This window comes from Malurus melanocephalus, unplaced genomic scaffold (assembly GCF_030028575.1).
Source record: "Malurus melanocephalus ecotype Western Australia unplaced genomic scaffold, MMel_1.1 scaffold_961, whole genome shotgun sequence".
Lineage (NCBI taxonomy): Eukaryota > Metazoa > Chordata > Aves > Passeriformes > Maluridae > Malurus > Malurus melanocephalus.
The window spans coordinates 38,809-54,272 of NW_026624193.1; the positions used below are offsets into that span (position 1 = coordinate 38,809).

The following is a 15,464-nucleotide window of genomic DNA, read 5'->3' on the forward strand; positions in this document are numbered from 1 at the left end:
GAAAATGTGGCTGGATGAGTACACTAGAGGCCTTGTGAGAATCACAGGAGAGCTTAAACATTTAGAGGTCATACTATGGTGTAATTAAGAGAGAAGGGGGGAAAAGACAATAGAAAGTTGCCCCTGTGATCTGATCCTGAAGCCAGAATCTTTCATGCTGCAACTTCAGAAAATGAAATTACCAGAAGTGACCAGAGAAGTCACAGAATCACAGACTAGTTGGGTTTGGAAGGGACCTCTGAACCCTGACATAGTCCACCTCCCGCTGCTGAGGCAGAGCCCCCTGTTATTAGTGAGGCTTCTATTTATGGCAGAAGCCAGYTTGAGAAAGCTACGGAAGTTACCGAATGTGGAAAGCAGTTGCTTCCAAAAGTGGCTCTTTCACAAGATTCAGAGGAAAAGTTATACTTGCTATTTTCTTTCAGGCAAGAACAGATGATTTTACCAATGGAAGCAAGCAGTTTACTGAGGGAAGTTGTCCACCCGGAATTCTAGAATATATTGCTGCAGAGAAACAGAAAGAGTTGTCGGTTTTGCTGCTGGAACTGAAAGAAGCCCAAGAAGAAATAACTTTCCTGAAAAGCCAGCTCAAGGGCCCTAGCAGCCGAACTTCTACAAGGAGCCAAACGGAAGCCAGCCAGCTGGAAGAGAATTCACAGATGCGGTATCTGGAGAGGGACGAGCAGAAGGCTTCAGATACACGGAGTGTCTCATTACTGAGGCAAACAGAAATGCAGCAAATTGGCTTGCTTCAGGAAAACAGAATCGGTCTCCAAGAAGAGTCTCAGGGAAGCCACGTCCCCTGCACAAGTAAGACGGAGGCAGTGCAAGAACTTTGTACAGCAGATCCAGAGCCTGGGACCTCTCAATCTCAAGAACTGATAAAGTTAAAAAAACAAATTACAGAATTGCAAATAATTCTACAGAAATCAGAAGAATCATTTAGGAAAGATCTTGGAGAAAAATGTGCAGAAATAAATAGGCTAAAGCAGTTGACTGAGGAATACAGAAAAAAAGGAGAGGATTCTGACAGTAGATTTTGTGGTTTGGCCGAAGAACAAAATCAGCTCTTGTGTCAGGTGAAAGAACTCTCTACCATAACAGAACTGAAGGAGCAAGTGAAGCAACTGGAGGAGGATCTAGCTCTTTCAGAAAAGCAGAGACTTGCGGACAGTCAAAGCAGTCTTCTAAGAGAGCAAGTCCAGAGCCTTAAAAATGAATTTAAATCCAAGGATATGAAAATTGAAGCTTTGCAAAAGGACTTGGATGAAACGCAGCTTCAGCTTTCTGACCAGGCCATGCAACTAAAGGATCTGAGAAGCCAGGTTGAGACGAAGGAATGTGAAGTACTTGATCTAGAACAACTTTTGAGGAAGAATACAGCAGAGATGGAAGAGCTTTCCCACCAGTTAGCCTTGAAGGGACGTGAGGCAGCAAGCCTAGAACAGCTTGTTGCTGAGCACACCAAGTCTATAAAGAGCCTGCAACAAGCCTTGCTGGAAAAGGACCAACAGATGACAGAGATCAGTGTTAGCATGTCTGAGAAAATGGTCCTGCTGAATGAAGAGAAATTTTCTCTAGGAAATGAGCTGAAGAGTCTTAAGGAGCAGACAAGTCTCTTACTAAAAGCCCGGGACGAAAAAAAACAAAACATAGGAATAAAAGATACATGTCTGAAATGTGGGGCATCCGAGCAGCAAAATGAGACAAAAGCAGTGAGTAAAGAAAATGAGGAATTAGTAAGTCAAGTTGAGCTTCTGAATAAAGAAAATGAGCAAGTAAAGCGGAAGCTGCAAGCAGCACTTGTGAACAGGAAGGAGCTTCTGAAGAAGGTTACCAAATTGGAGAATGAATTAGAACAACTGAGTCGAGAACAAGAATCAGAAACCTCAGTGGCTCGGGCAGCTACAGGGGAAGAAAATGTGAGAAACGTGATGAGCAAAGAAGTGAGTCTTGAAAACCAGCCCAGTGAGGACTATCTAATTCAGCTGCTTTCTGAAAAGGAATCAGAGTTGCAGAGCATCCGGCAGGACCTGCAGGATAAAGAAACTACTGAAGCGCGACTGCAGGCAGTGATTGAGGAAATGAGGCAAAGCTTGCAAGGCAAGGCAAACACTATTTCAGTTAAAGATGAAATCATGGAGCATCAGACAATTCCTGACAACATAGCTGAAACCAATGAAAGCCCAGAATATGATAAAGAAAATGAAAAATATAGTACAGCAAGTACAAATCTGGAAGAAAACCAAAACGCTGCTCTTAAGGAAAGGATTTCAATTCTTGAACAAGAAAAAGAACAACTTCAAAAAAAACTTCAGGAAGCTCTGGTATCTCGCAAAGACACTATAAAAAAGGCTCAGGAAAAAGACAGGCATCACAGAGAACAACTGAAACAGCAGAAAGATGATTACAGCATCCTGCAAGAGCAATTTGATCAGCAAAGCAAAGAGAAGGACAGCCTCCAAGCTCAGCTCAGACAGCTCCAAGAACAGAAAGGATCAGCAGAGACTGGTTTTGGGAGTCAGGTGAGGTTGGATTCTTCATGCGTGGAAACAGAAGATAGAACAAATAACAAGCTTGTACAAGTTGCAGATGTTTCTGAGGAAGAGTTGAAGAAACACCTCGATAAATTGCAGATGGAGAAAGAGAAATTGGAATGTAACATCAGCCATTTGCGAAGGGAACTTGCTCACAAATCAGAATTAGTCTTTGATTTGCAACAGCACATAGCACAGTTGTTTGTGGAGATAGAAGGGCTAAAGAAAACCTCTGACCAAGCTGAAGCTAAGGGAGCAAGTCTTCAGGCAGAATTGGAGGAGAGTCAAGGAGAAATTTCTGGAGTGACCGGTCTGGAAGACTTGAAAATCCTTGTACACCAGAAGGATGAAGAAATTAAATTTCTCAGCCAGCAGTTAAAGGAGAAAAGTGAAGCTCTCAGTAATGTGCAGACACAATTGCTGGGAAAAGAGGACTCAGTGAAAACACTGTGTAGTCAGTTGGAAGCTCAGGCTCAGGTGCATGAGGAACAAAACAAGCGACTGCACAGAGAGTTGCTTGAAATTCAGGAGAAGCAAGAGGACAATGCAGAAGCAGCTAAACAGAAGAATCAAATGCAGAGGAAGTTGCAAGCTGCACTTATCTCTAGAAAAGAGGCACTAAAGGAGAGTAAATCTCTAAAAGAGGAGCTGGCTAATGCTAAAACTACTATTGACAATCTTTCTGTCAGGCTGACAGATATGGAAAGCCAAATATGTGGCCATGTTAAAGAAACAGATATCTTAACAGAAAAGTTAGCGTGCCTCACTGGAGAGCGAGAAAAACTTATTGCAGAAGTTGATAAATTACTTACAGAAAATCAGAATCTTGATGGATGCCATAAAAACCTTACACTTGCTCTGGACAGAGCTGTTATAGAGAAAGAGAAGCTGGAGAAGGAGGTGGAATCACTGAAATGCTTTCAAGCCACTGAGAGTTCTGAGTGGCAGGAGAAATACAAGGAGCTTCAGGGAGAATATGAAACTCTGCTGCAGTCGTACGAGAATGTGAGTGACGAGGCTGAGCGAATTCAACGTGTGTTGGAAACTGTTAGACAGGAAAAGCAGGAAATTTTCATTCAGCTAAAGAGTGCTGAGGCAAAAAAAGAGGAAACAGATAAGCAGCTACAGGAAGCTGGACAGGAAATTGATGGAATGAAGGAGAAAATGAGGAAATTTGCAAAATCAAAGCAACAAAAGATCCTGGAACTAGAGGAGGAGAATGAGAAGCTTAGAGCAGAGATGCATTTTGCAGATGGAGAGCTACACAGGACTGGAGAGACCTTGACAAGCACTAGCCTGAAAGAAGATCTGGAGTGCTCTAGGAGGGAATGTCAGTCTCTTTTTACTCAGCTTGAGACAGTAATGGCTGAAAAGGAGTCTCTTAATCAAGAGATCACGGACTTGAAGTATCTTTTGCAGTTAACAGAATTTAAGCTGAAGGAAAGTAGTGAACTTGAAGACCAGAAGACAACAGGGGAAGGAACATATGAAGCGGTTGCCACAGCACCACCAATGGAAAGATCTGAAAATCGAGTGGAYGTAATTTTTGGACCAGAGTGTCCTGCTGCAGAGCTGGACCGAGAGGCATTAGAAAGTGATAGACCTTATGAGGATTCTCGTATCTACAGACAGCAAATAGCTGAGCTCACCAAACGAGTTACGGAGCTGGAAGATAATAGAAGGGCTTCAGAGCAACAGCTGGATGACATCCGTGTGCATGTCGAGACTTTAGCAGCTGAGAAAAGTGCTTTAGAGCACCAAATGGAAGAGAAAGTCCATGAAGTGAATGCTCTGCAGGCTACAGTAGCAAAGATGGAGCAAACAGTCCAAAAGACCAAAGACGACCTGGTGAGAATGACAGCGTTGAAGGATGCACTAGAGGCTGAAAAGGATGACTTGGAAGAAAGGCTCATGAATCAGCTGGCAGAGCTTAATGGGAGTATTGGAAACTATCAGCAAGATGCAACAGACTTCCAAATCAAAAATGATCAACTGAAACATGAGATTCAGAGTTTGCAGAGAATGATGCACAAACTGGAGGAGGAGAAAAGTCAGCTGGCAAAGGAGAAAAGCAGAGCAAGTTCAGAAAAGCAAAAGGAATCTGTAGAAAAGCCAAAATGCAATTGGAGAGGAGAAAGCAGCACACAGGTAAAGGAGCTTCAAGAACTGCTGAAACAGAAACAGCAGGAGATTAAGCAGCTGCAGACGGACTGTATTAAAAGCCAGGAAAAGAACAGTAGTTTAGAAAGAACTGTTAAAGCTCTGGAATTTCTGCAGAGTGAGACTCAGAAGGAGGTAGAAGCAGCCAGGAAAACTTCAGCTGAAGCAGTTGAAGACACCAAGAAAGCCCAGGCAGAGCTTGCTCACTGCAGAGTAGTGTTGGATGATACTCAGAGTGAGGCAGCAAGGATTCTAGCTGAGAGTGTCAAAGTAAAAGAAGAGTTGCAAGCAAACAAAGAGAAAACTAAAAATCAAATGAAGAAAAGGGATGAGGACTTTGAGAGAAGACTGGAACAGGAAAAAGACAAGCACTCAAAGGAAATCAAAACCATGGAAGAAAAGCTGGCGATGTTGCAGAGAGAGAAAGACTGTATGGAAACAACAGTTGGTGATCTGCAAGACACCTTGAAGACGAAGGATCAAGAAGCCAAGCAACTGGAAGGCAGTCTAAACAAAACACTAGCCCAGCTCGCAGCCTTCACCAGGAGCATGTCTTCCCTTCAGGACGATAGAGATAGAGTGATAGATGAATCAAAAACATGGGAGAAGAAATTCGCTGAAGCTATTCAAAAGAAGGAAGAAGAAATACGTTCAAAAGAGGAAACCTGTGTTGTGCTGAAGGACCAGATGAAATGCATGACCGTGCGTGTGGAAGAACTCCAGACTCATATATCCAGGTAAAGAAACTGTGTCGGGAGAGGTTTATCAGGAAAAGGTTATTTTGTATTTGTTGTCTGCGCAGGGACACGGGGTGATTAGCGCTCAAGAATAGTCCGTCTTCACATCGTTAGGGTATCTGTGTTAAATCTGTTCTCTGTGGCAAGCACTCACCGCCGTCTGATTACTATCTGGAGCCTTTCAAATTTCAGATAAATTATTTTCTTTTGCATGGAGATGCTGCACTGAGAGGTCAAGAGAGCATTGGGGTACATAATTCCARCTAAATCTCAAAATAAATTTTGAGGGGAAGATGGAGCTATGGAAGCGTATCAAAATGTACATCTGTGTATTTCCGAGATTCAAAACCAAGTCATTATTACATTACTAAAATAATTTTATAAAGTTTATATGCTGCATCTTTGCGTGCTGGAGCACGAAATGGACATCAAAGGTATCAGAACAGCAGTTTCATTGTGGGGCAGTGTGGGATTGTTTCTATTGTTAGCTGCAATGAGTGAGATAAGTAATGTAATGAAAAGGAGGTGATAACATTCAGTTTAAATGCCTCCATTTTTTCAGTATTGACATGAAAAACTTAAAAAAACATCTGTTTCCCTGGCACCACCCCCTTCAGGCAGTGGTACAGTCAGAACTTTAAAAGACACCTTGAATTTTAAATTGAGGGATATTGCCAGCTTGCTTTATTTAAATCAAATTAATTCTGTGACTTTTCTACATTAGTATAAAAACAGTGTTAGTGTGGGTTTAGATACTGAGATACTTCGTGGATTTTTGACCAACTTTGTCTTTTCTCTTTTCAGGCTGGAATGTGACAAGAAAGACTGGGAGGCAGACTGCAGGAAGGAAATTCAGCACCATCAAAAAACATGTGAAATGTTGCAGGAGGAAAAAAAAGAGCTTTTGAGTCAGCTTGAGGGCTCTCGGGAACTTTACAGCAAGTCTCAGAATAAACAGCAGGAACTGGAGTCAGAAATCAACAGCCTGAGAGACCAGCTTGCTGACTTAGAGAACTCTCTCACCAAATGTGAGCTAGCCAGGGAAGAGCTGGGAACTGTGGTCAAGCAACAAGAGACCAGTGTGCAGAATTTTAAACTCAACTGTGAACAGCTTGAAGCTGATTTGCAGGCTTCCAGGGACCTAACAAATAAGCTGCATGAAGAAACTAGTGCCAAAGATCAAAAGATCATGAGCTTGCTGTCTGCCAAAGAGGAAGCAGTGATGGCTGCTCTAGCTGAACTACAGCAGCAACATTCTGAAGAGATGAAAGAGTTGGAGTGCAGGCTAAGTAAGGAGGAAGAAGATAAAAAAGCCTTGGAAAATGAGAAGAACAAATTTCTTGACAAACTGGATTATCTCACTGAAAAGATGAAGATAAGCAGAGAAGAAAGTAAGAAGCAAAAGACACAACTGGACTCCTTCACCAAGTCCATGTCATCTCTGCAGGACGACCGAGACCGCATACTGAGGGACTACAAGCAGCTTGAGGAACGCCATCTTGTTATAATGTTGGAAAAAGACCAGCTAATTCAAGAGGCTGCTGCAGAAAACAACAAGCTCAAGGAAGAAATGAGAAGTTTCCACGGCCAGATGGATGACCTCAACTCTGAGAATGCCAAGCTGAATGCAGAGTTGGTGCGGTACAGAGAAGACCTTAACCAAGTGATTTCCATAAAGGATTCCCAACAGAAGCAACTTCTCAAAATACAACTGCAGCAGATCCAAACTCTGGAAAATGACAAGGCAACTGTAGAAATACAGCTGAAAGAGTCTGAGCGTACTCAGGATGATCTCAGGAAATGCATGGAAGCCTTGAGAGAAGATAAAGTCAGTATGTCTCAAGAGATTGAAAGCCTTATGTCCTCTCTGTCCCAGATGCAAAGTGAGGTGGCAGCATTACATGAGGGGAGTCCCATTGTGGAGTGTCAAGTAGAACTGAAGGCCCGAGAGGAAGAGGTACAAGAACTGAGTCACAAGCTTTCCCTCTCCCAGAAAAGAATAGCAGAACTTGAGGGAGAGCTGGAATGTGTTCAAAGGGATGCAGCCAAGAGAGTGGGAGAGGCTGAGGATAGGCTTCGGAAGGAATTGAAGCACCTGCATCATGATGCAGGGATAATGAGGAATGAAACTGAGACAGCAGAAGAGAGAGTAGCAGAGTTGGCACGGGACTTGATGGAAATGGAACAGAAATTGCTTGCAGTCACAGTTGAAAACAAAGATCTCAGAGCTCAAATTCAGTCTTTTGGGAGGTCCATGAGTTCTCTTCAGGATAGCCGAGACCAGGCCAATGAAGAGCTTCATGTTTTGAAACAGAAATACACTGCAGACTTAGAGGAACAAAAAAGTCTAGTGCAGAATCTTCAGAAACAGATGGCTCAGCTACAAGAGGAGCAACATTCCACTGCCAGGGATCGAGATACAATGAAGTCTGAGCTGACAGAACTGCAGAGGGCCACTGAAGAAAGAGGTCTCTTGGCCCAGATTGAGAAACTTAATCAGCAGGTCAGAGTTAAAGATGATGAGCTTCTCCGTTTGTCTTTGGAACTGGAAGGCTCTTCCAACCAAGTCAAATCTTTTTCCAAGGCTATGGCAAGCCTGCAGWATGAGCGAGACCATCTGCTGAATGAATTGGACAAAACACGTAAGATTGAAAAAGCGGAACGGCAAGCAGAAGGGAGCACTTCCACCACTTCTTCGGAAGTTCAAAGTCTGAAGAAGGCACTGTCCTCCTTGCAGAGTGACAGAGACAGAGTAGTAAGTCCTTGTTCTCTCTTCCTGCTCCTACTTAAAGCACTGCAGGAAATTGGGATCTTCAAGTTCTAAAATCCAGCACACATAGATCTGGTAGTTGCAGTGTGATGCGTAGATCGTTATCAATCGTCATGAAATCACAGAATAATTGAGATTCAAAGGGTCTTCTGGAGATCATCTAAAGATCTCCTAGTCCAACCCCCTGCACAAATAAGGTCAGCTGGAATAGGTTGCTCTGGGCTATGTCCTGTTGGATTTTGAATGTCTCCGTTGGTATTCCACAACTTCTCTGGCCAACCTGTTCTTTCATATATCTGTAAATGGTTTCCAGAATTAGTTGCTTCCTCACTTTCCCAGGGCTGGAGAGGCTGACCAGACTGCAGGCTCCCACTTTCTCTCTGTCATACTTCTTGTATGTAGGGATGACATTTGCAGTCTTCAGAAACCTCTTGGGTCACCATGACCTTTCAAAGGTAATGAGTTGCCTCCCAGTGACCTTAGCGTGTGTGAGTGTGCTCCATCAGATCCCATGGATCCGGTATGGGCCATCTATGTTATTTTCTCTGACATGGAGGCTGTGATTTCATTGTTAAGTTCCAAGAGTTTCTCTGTTAGCTTGGTTTAAAATATAAAATCATGGAAATAAGAGCCCTGTTAATCTGCTTAGTTCACAGCTGTGTCAGCTCATGCATTTGATTTGCCTTAGATTTCTAAGAGACTAGAGCAAAGGCTTGAGTTTCCTGCTCCACTTGGCAGCTGATTTTCAAGGCAGGTAGAAGAGATTGCAGATTCCTTTTGACATCCTTGCCTGGATGTGTCTGTGTTTGTGTACTCTCTAGCACAATGCAGCCCAGCAAGTGTTCTCATTGCTGGCCAGAAGGTAGTCTGACACTTACGTCCCACTGCCACTCATTGAGTACTTTCCCAACTCCAGAGACAGCCACGTCTTCTTGCATTCAGAAACAGCTGCAGTGATGCATGGGTAACAGCAACTTATTTGTAATTTCGGCCTGACTGAATTGGAGAGCCAAAAGAATTTTACTTCATCAGTTTCCTGGTTTACAGTAAATGCCAACTTCAGCTCCTTCTGTGTCACTTCATTTTTCTCTGAAAAAGATAATTAGTAGTATTGTAGCCTAGAGTCTTTTTGTTAATGTGTCAGTCTTCATGGGAGGGCTCAAAACTCCCTGCCGTCGTTAACAGTAGAATTCCCTAAGGATTTTTTCTGAGCAGTTTTTAGTACACTGCTGTATTTGATTATTCAGTTTCTAGTTTCTCTGCCATCTGAATGTGACTTTTTTTCCCTCCAGATGCCACAGTGAGAAATGCTCTTAAACAATTCTAAGTAATAAACCTAGATACTTGTTGAGCTGTCAYACACTGAGGTTTTCCTTAATTCCAGGTGAGAGAGCTGAAGAATCTGCAGCAGCAATACATCCTGGTCGGAGTGGAAGCCGCTGAGAATTCTCGCTTAAAGGCACAACTGCAGGCRTGGGAGCAAGAGGCAGACAAACACCTCCGTCTGCAGGAACAACTGAAGCAGGAAGGAGCTGTGTACCAGCAGGAGCTGCAGCAGCTCAGGTGAACCGTCTGCTCCCTGCCTCGGTGATGATGCAAATGTGTTTGTTTCTCTCAAAGAGCAGAGTGGGCAGAGGTGAAGGGAATGCTGCAAACCTCAGCCTGGACTGTGCCAGGTGCCACTGAGGCACTCTGCCCTGGCCAGGAGTGGGCACATGTTTTCCCTTATCCAGCTTCTGCCTCAGAAGGTTGGAGGTCAATGCCTGTGTGAAACAGATCAGTGATCTTTTAGTTTTTGTTTTCTTCATCCACTGGTGGTCGGTATCATCTGAGAGGATGATACTGATGGAGTATGGATGGAGAGGAGGCTTGGGCTGTTTCTTGTATTGGAGCTTATGTATATAATCACGGTACTTTCCATTCCAAGCTGCTGTTGAACAGCCTTTATTACCCCACTGATATCATAGTTTAGAACATAGTTATTTTGTATGGCTGTCTTTCTTTCATCCTTTGTTTCACTTGTTGTATGTCTACTACATTTTATTTTAAAAAACTCTGTAATTCAAGTCTAGTAAAACTGTCTTCTCCGACTGGACTAAAACTAGTGAGACGAATATGCTCTGTTCTAAAAACAGGGGGAAATGCTTTCATATATTTCAGAGATTCTTTTGAGAGTGCCCGAGGCTGGAATTAAAAGGGTGGGATTTTCTTTGTGGAAAGGTCTGTGGCTTATCTTTGTACAGAGTGATATAAAAACATGTAGTTCTCTCCCTTCACCCTGCCCCCAATCTGACCCTCAAACTAACACTTCAGATCTTGTTAAGTTTGAAGCATCTTAAAAATTTTGTTTAGCCTGACAGAAGAACAGGAGATTTTTTTCCTGTGTAGCTTTTACACTGTACATGAAGTGAAGGCCTCAGGGGGTGTGATGAAATCAGTATTGTGGGTCTGGTGACCATGCAGAGAAATTGTGATGGGGGCAGGTGGCATTGCCCGTGACTTCCTTGACAAAACTCTGTACAGCAAGCTCAAAACTATGTTCGGGAATACAAAAAGTGTAAGCATGGAACAATCTGAAGGGTTCAACCAAATCCAGAAAACGTCTTAAACCTGCTTTTAAGGTTCCTGTACTTAATGGTTTGTTTTGGCTTGGCTTGATTATAAAAGTTCATGTCTAGCATGGGGTGATGATTGAATCACCCTTGATTCATTCTTAGCTGGATACCTGGACATCATAAGTGATACTGGTAACTTCCTTGTAATTTCCCTGGTTTTGTACTGGGCAGACAGGAGAAGACCACCTGGGAAAAGCAGAGCAGCAGCATGAAGGAGCAGTACCTGATGGCCATAGCAGAGAAGGACAACCAGCTGAGTCATTTACAAAGGATCACACAGGAAATGAGGCTGCCCTTTAGCAAGTCTCAGACCATAGAGGAACAGCACCAAAGCAAGGTGGGTGAAAAAATACAGATTCTTTACTGCATGGAAATGTGAGGCCTAAAATACAGCCAGGAGAGCGTGTGTTGCCTGTATCCAGCTCCTACAGACTGCAGTATTGGATGTGGTTGTGAGGCCTCCAAAGATAATACCAACAATATAACTTGCATCATTTGAAAGTTTTAGAAATTATGGCATACACCTAAGGGCTCTTCCTTAAGTTCCTGGTTCCCTGCATTTCGGGAAAGAGGTAAGAGGGGGCTGCCATGGAGCTTCTCAGGTATATATTCTGGCTGTTCTAGACTTGCCCCCTTGCACTGTCTTTAAAGCTCAGATTTTTTGGCTTAGTTCTCATTTTAATGTCACATCTTATTTTTTAAGTTTTCTATTGAAATTTTCTAGCTGTTTTTACTGTAACAGTGGTCTACAATCCTGGTTCAAGCCCAGAGAGGCTGAGGCTTGAACACTGCGCCTCCTCTCTTACTGCCCCTGTACACGGTCCTAAAAGTGGAGTGGAATATTTGTTTGATGTTTTGTTGGTCTAGGGAAGGCTGTGTGCACAGTGTGGTGCATCAGAGCCAAGGGAGAGCTCTTGCACTGATGTCTGCAGTGGTTCCAGTGGTTTATGCCAGTGGAGGGGGTAGGAAATCTCCTTTATCCCTTTGATATGCCCACGCATATATGCAAAGAAGAAACTCCAGCAGTGTTCATGTGATGCTTTCTAGGAGGATTCTTCAGTGCTGGCCTTCTGGTCTTGATAGAATAGAGCAGTGTGGACATTGCTTTGGGGTTTTGTTTGTTTTTTCTTTTCTCATTCATGTGCCTTTTTTTTTCTCCTTGTATTGTAGACAGCTTTAAGACAACCTCTGAGAAGGACCCATCAAACGTGCAAGTTTGGTGATCTTTCCTAACTTTGGATTTTCAGATGGCTTTTAGGATATTTCTGTTTATTCCCCATTTGCTCCTTTGCCCGAGCAGATCAAGTTCCAGATCTAGCAATAGTGTTGGGTGTGACCCTGGAATTCTGAAAAGAGAGGGCTAACACAAGAGTGAGTTGTCACACATGCAGTATGTTTTTCATTGTTCTTTCCTTGGCAGTTTTCTCCAGAAATCCTGAAAGGGGACTTTTCGAGCCTAGAAACAGAGATGAAACACCTCCAAACCCAGCTAAGTGATAGTCTGAAAGAATTGCACCAGAAAGAGCTCAGAATTCAGCAGCTGAACAACAAGGTACCGATCCATGTCTTACACTTGCTTGCAGTCAGGGATGAGGAATGTGGGGAAGGTTAGGCTGGAACAGAGCTCAGGAAGCAGGAATGAATCTGTTTTTGTGGGTTTTCAGTGAAGTAACACAAAATCGTAACTATATGTCTCAAAAAAGCAGTGTTAGAATCGCACCTACGGATTCACGGTTGCTGAACGGGGCTTGCACGGCGCTAGAGCCCATCCTCCGTCTCCCAGGCTGCTCTCCCTCAGTGAGTAACGGAGGTGAGCCAGGGCATTGGAGAGAGAAGCCACAAATGGGACAGCTGTAGAGTATGGACCTGAGAGATAGCCAGGCCCCATGCGGATCCCATCCAGCAGGCTCAGTGACAGGGTCTGAATCAGCAGCTTTTCTGACACTGAAATTTAGTGCCCTTTCTTTCAGGTGAGCAAAGGGATAAAGGAGGAGGGAAGGGGACAGGGAAGAAAAAAGGTGAGAGAAGGGGAGAGACAGGGAAAGAGGACAGATGGAGGAGACAGTGGGGGAAAGAAGTTGGGTGGGGGGAGATGAAGACCATACAAAGGGGCCAGAGAGTGAGATTACTTGAACAAAGTTGTTTGCAGGTTCCACATCTATTGTTGGGAGCGCTTTCTATCCTCCTGCTTTCTGGGCTGCTGAAGGAAGTCCCTCCTTGGGAAGGCAAGCTTGTCATCTTCACTTCTGCCTGTCAGCTTGAAGCACTTCTGCATTTCAGTGCAGAATCACAATCAATTCCCACACTGAAATGGAAGACCCAGAATTTATGCATCTTTAGAGAGTTGCCTTCAAGGAGAAAGTGAGAATATAAAATCATGTCCTGATGATATTTCTGAAAGGTTTAGGTCAACCTCAGCACTTGAGAATTCTTGCTCTGGACATGTAGTATTCTGTACATCACTTTGATGTTTTGAGACTCCTGTTGCAGAAACCTTTGCTACAAGCTACTCTGGGAGATTGTCACTGGTCTTTGGACCTTAGTGCCGGACAGCATGCCAGTTACATGTTCTCAAGAGCATTCTTACCTTCAGTTGGACAGAGAACAATTTTGCTTTCACAAAATCAATTTCTTTGCTTGCCGATTTTGTTCTCAGCTATCGCAGGTCTTTGAGGAGAAAAACGCCCTCTCCCTCCAGCTGCGTGGGAGCAGTCGGAGCACCTGTGTGAACCATCAGCACTACACTGAGGTCCTGAACCGCTGCCTAGAGCTTGAGAGGCAGCTCCAGGAGCTGCAGGCTGTAGACAAGAGCATGGTAAGGGAGTTGGGCTTGGTGCACATCAGGGAAAAGCTTATTTCAAGTGAAATAAGCTAACTGGCTCTGCTAACTGTCCAGCATTGTGTTGGCTGATTGTCCTCTTCATTCAGTGCAGTCTGCATTACTTTCCTATTTTCTTTCAGGAGCTCTTTGCGACAGATGCTGCTCCGGGAGCACCCCAAGAAAAGAATGAGCCGCAGAGAGGCAGTTACACACCTGAACTGCAGGAGCTGCAGCTGAGGTAAAGAAAGTCTGAGAAATAGGGGTGGGGATGTTGGTCCTGATGGAGGTCTTGAGGCTAGGGATGAGCCTACTGTTTCTACTCTGTACTACTGTGTTGGGAAAATTCAGTCCCACGCTAGGATCTTGTGGACTTGGAGGAACTGTTTCATACACTTAGCAGCTATCATTTGTTATCTCTTTGGATTAGAGCTTCAAAACAACACAGCGACATCGTGTAGCAGCAATGCCAGCCAAACCAGCATCTTGGATCTGGTGGGCTGCGTCCTCAATAGCTGCTGAAGTGTATCAATGGTCCTGATCTCAAGGTTGTTGCCTGAGAGTGTCTGGAATTGAGACACAGCACAGGATTCCTTATAACCTTCTCAAACTAAAATCTAGCACATGGTTCCTCATAGCCTTTCAAAATAATTTCCAAAAGGTGGAGCCATGGATGATAGACACAAGAAACTCCTTCCTGATGTGAAACAGAAGCTTCAAGAGATTTATCTTATCTCGTGTTTTCCCAATAACTTAAAGATACTAAAGATGATTAAGTCTTCTGTGTGAGCTGGGGGGTAATCGGAGTCTGTTCACACAACTGCATCAGTGAATATTGTAGAAACACRGTAGTCCATGAATTAGGTCCTTTTTGGCATACGCTTTGTTATTTTCTGACAGGTTGTCTGAAACAGAACACTTACATAGCAGCACAAAGCAGGATATGAAGTATTTGGAGGAGCAGCTGGAGGAAGAGCATGATCGTCGTCTTGCTGCAGAGGAGGCGCTTTTTGCGGCACAGGATCAGATCAGGAGGTGAGGCAGCTTGAGCAAACACTATCACCATACAAGTGTGGTGGTTCTAGCTCTGTTTTTCATTTGTACTTCATCACATCCTTCTGTCAAAGGCAGTTGGGGCACAGAGACAGCTACCGTGTCTGTCACAGAATCGCAGAAAGGCTGAGGTCGGAAGGGGCCTCCAGAGACCATCTGGCCCAACCCCCTGCTCAGCCTAGACCCAGCTGCCCAGGAACGTGTCCAGATGTCCGTTGAGTATCTCCAGAGGAAAGAAGACTTCACAACCTCCCTGGGCAACTGGTGTGGTGCTCAGTCACGCTTACTGTAAAAAAGTGTTTCCCAGAGTTCAGGAAATTCAGTTCCTTCAATTGTAGGCAGATAGAATGAGACAAATTACTAAACATTAAGACAAATTCTGTCTAGAAATTAGATGCCAACTTTCTCAATTAGTTAAATTAACTGCTGGAAAATACAATTTGGAGATTGGAAATTGGGTGCAGGCCAAAGAGGAGTTTTCATGTGTCCAGGGAATTTGTCTCTTCAGTAAGCACATGCCCGTCATGCATGAAACAGCTTTAACTTGAAGAATGTCACTCATTTTCAATGTATTGCTAATTAACATAAACTTTAAAATCATTTGGTTATTGAAAAACAGTTAAATCCTTAGGAAAAAGGGTTTTTGTCCACCTTTCCCAGACTCAGCTTTGGCCTAGACCCCTCTCCTTCCCCCTCCCCAGTGTCCAGCACTGTGCTCTGCACTGCACGGGATGCTGCGCATCTTGGGGCACTAGACAGATCCCTGATAGTCAG

The 15,464-nt window shown here is 43.9% G+C and overlaps 1 protein-coding gene across 2 annotated transcripts in view; it reads left to right on the forward strand.

Annotated features, from left to right (window-relative positions):
* GOLGB1 (golgin B1) overlaps positions 1-15,464 on the forward strand; it is a 38,730-nt gene that overhangs the window by 20,390 nt on the left and 2,876 nt on the right. For both annotated transcript variants that reach the window (XM_057386392.1, XM_057386393.1), the window contains exons 15-22: positions 426-5,434; positions 6,239-8,189; positions 9,589-9,767; positions 10,991-11,156; positions 12,240-12,371; positions 13,476-13,634; positions 13,781-13,878; positions 14,538-14,672. In XM_057386392.1, the coding sequence (XP_057242375.1) occupies positions 426-5,434; positions 6,239-8,189; positions 9,589-9,767; positions 10,991-11,156; positions 12,240-12,371; positions 13,476-13,634; positions 13,781-13,878; positions 14,538-14,672 (7,829 nt within the window). The remainder of the gene's footprint in view (positions 1-425; positions 5,435-6,238; positions 8,190-9,588; positions 9,768-10,990; positions 11,157-12,239; positions 12,372-13,475; positions 13,635-13,780; positions 13,879-14,537; positions 14,673-15,464) is intronic.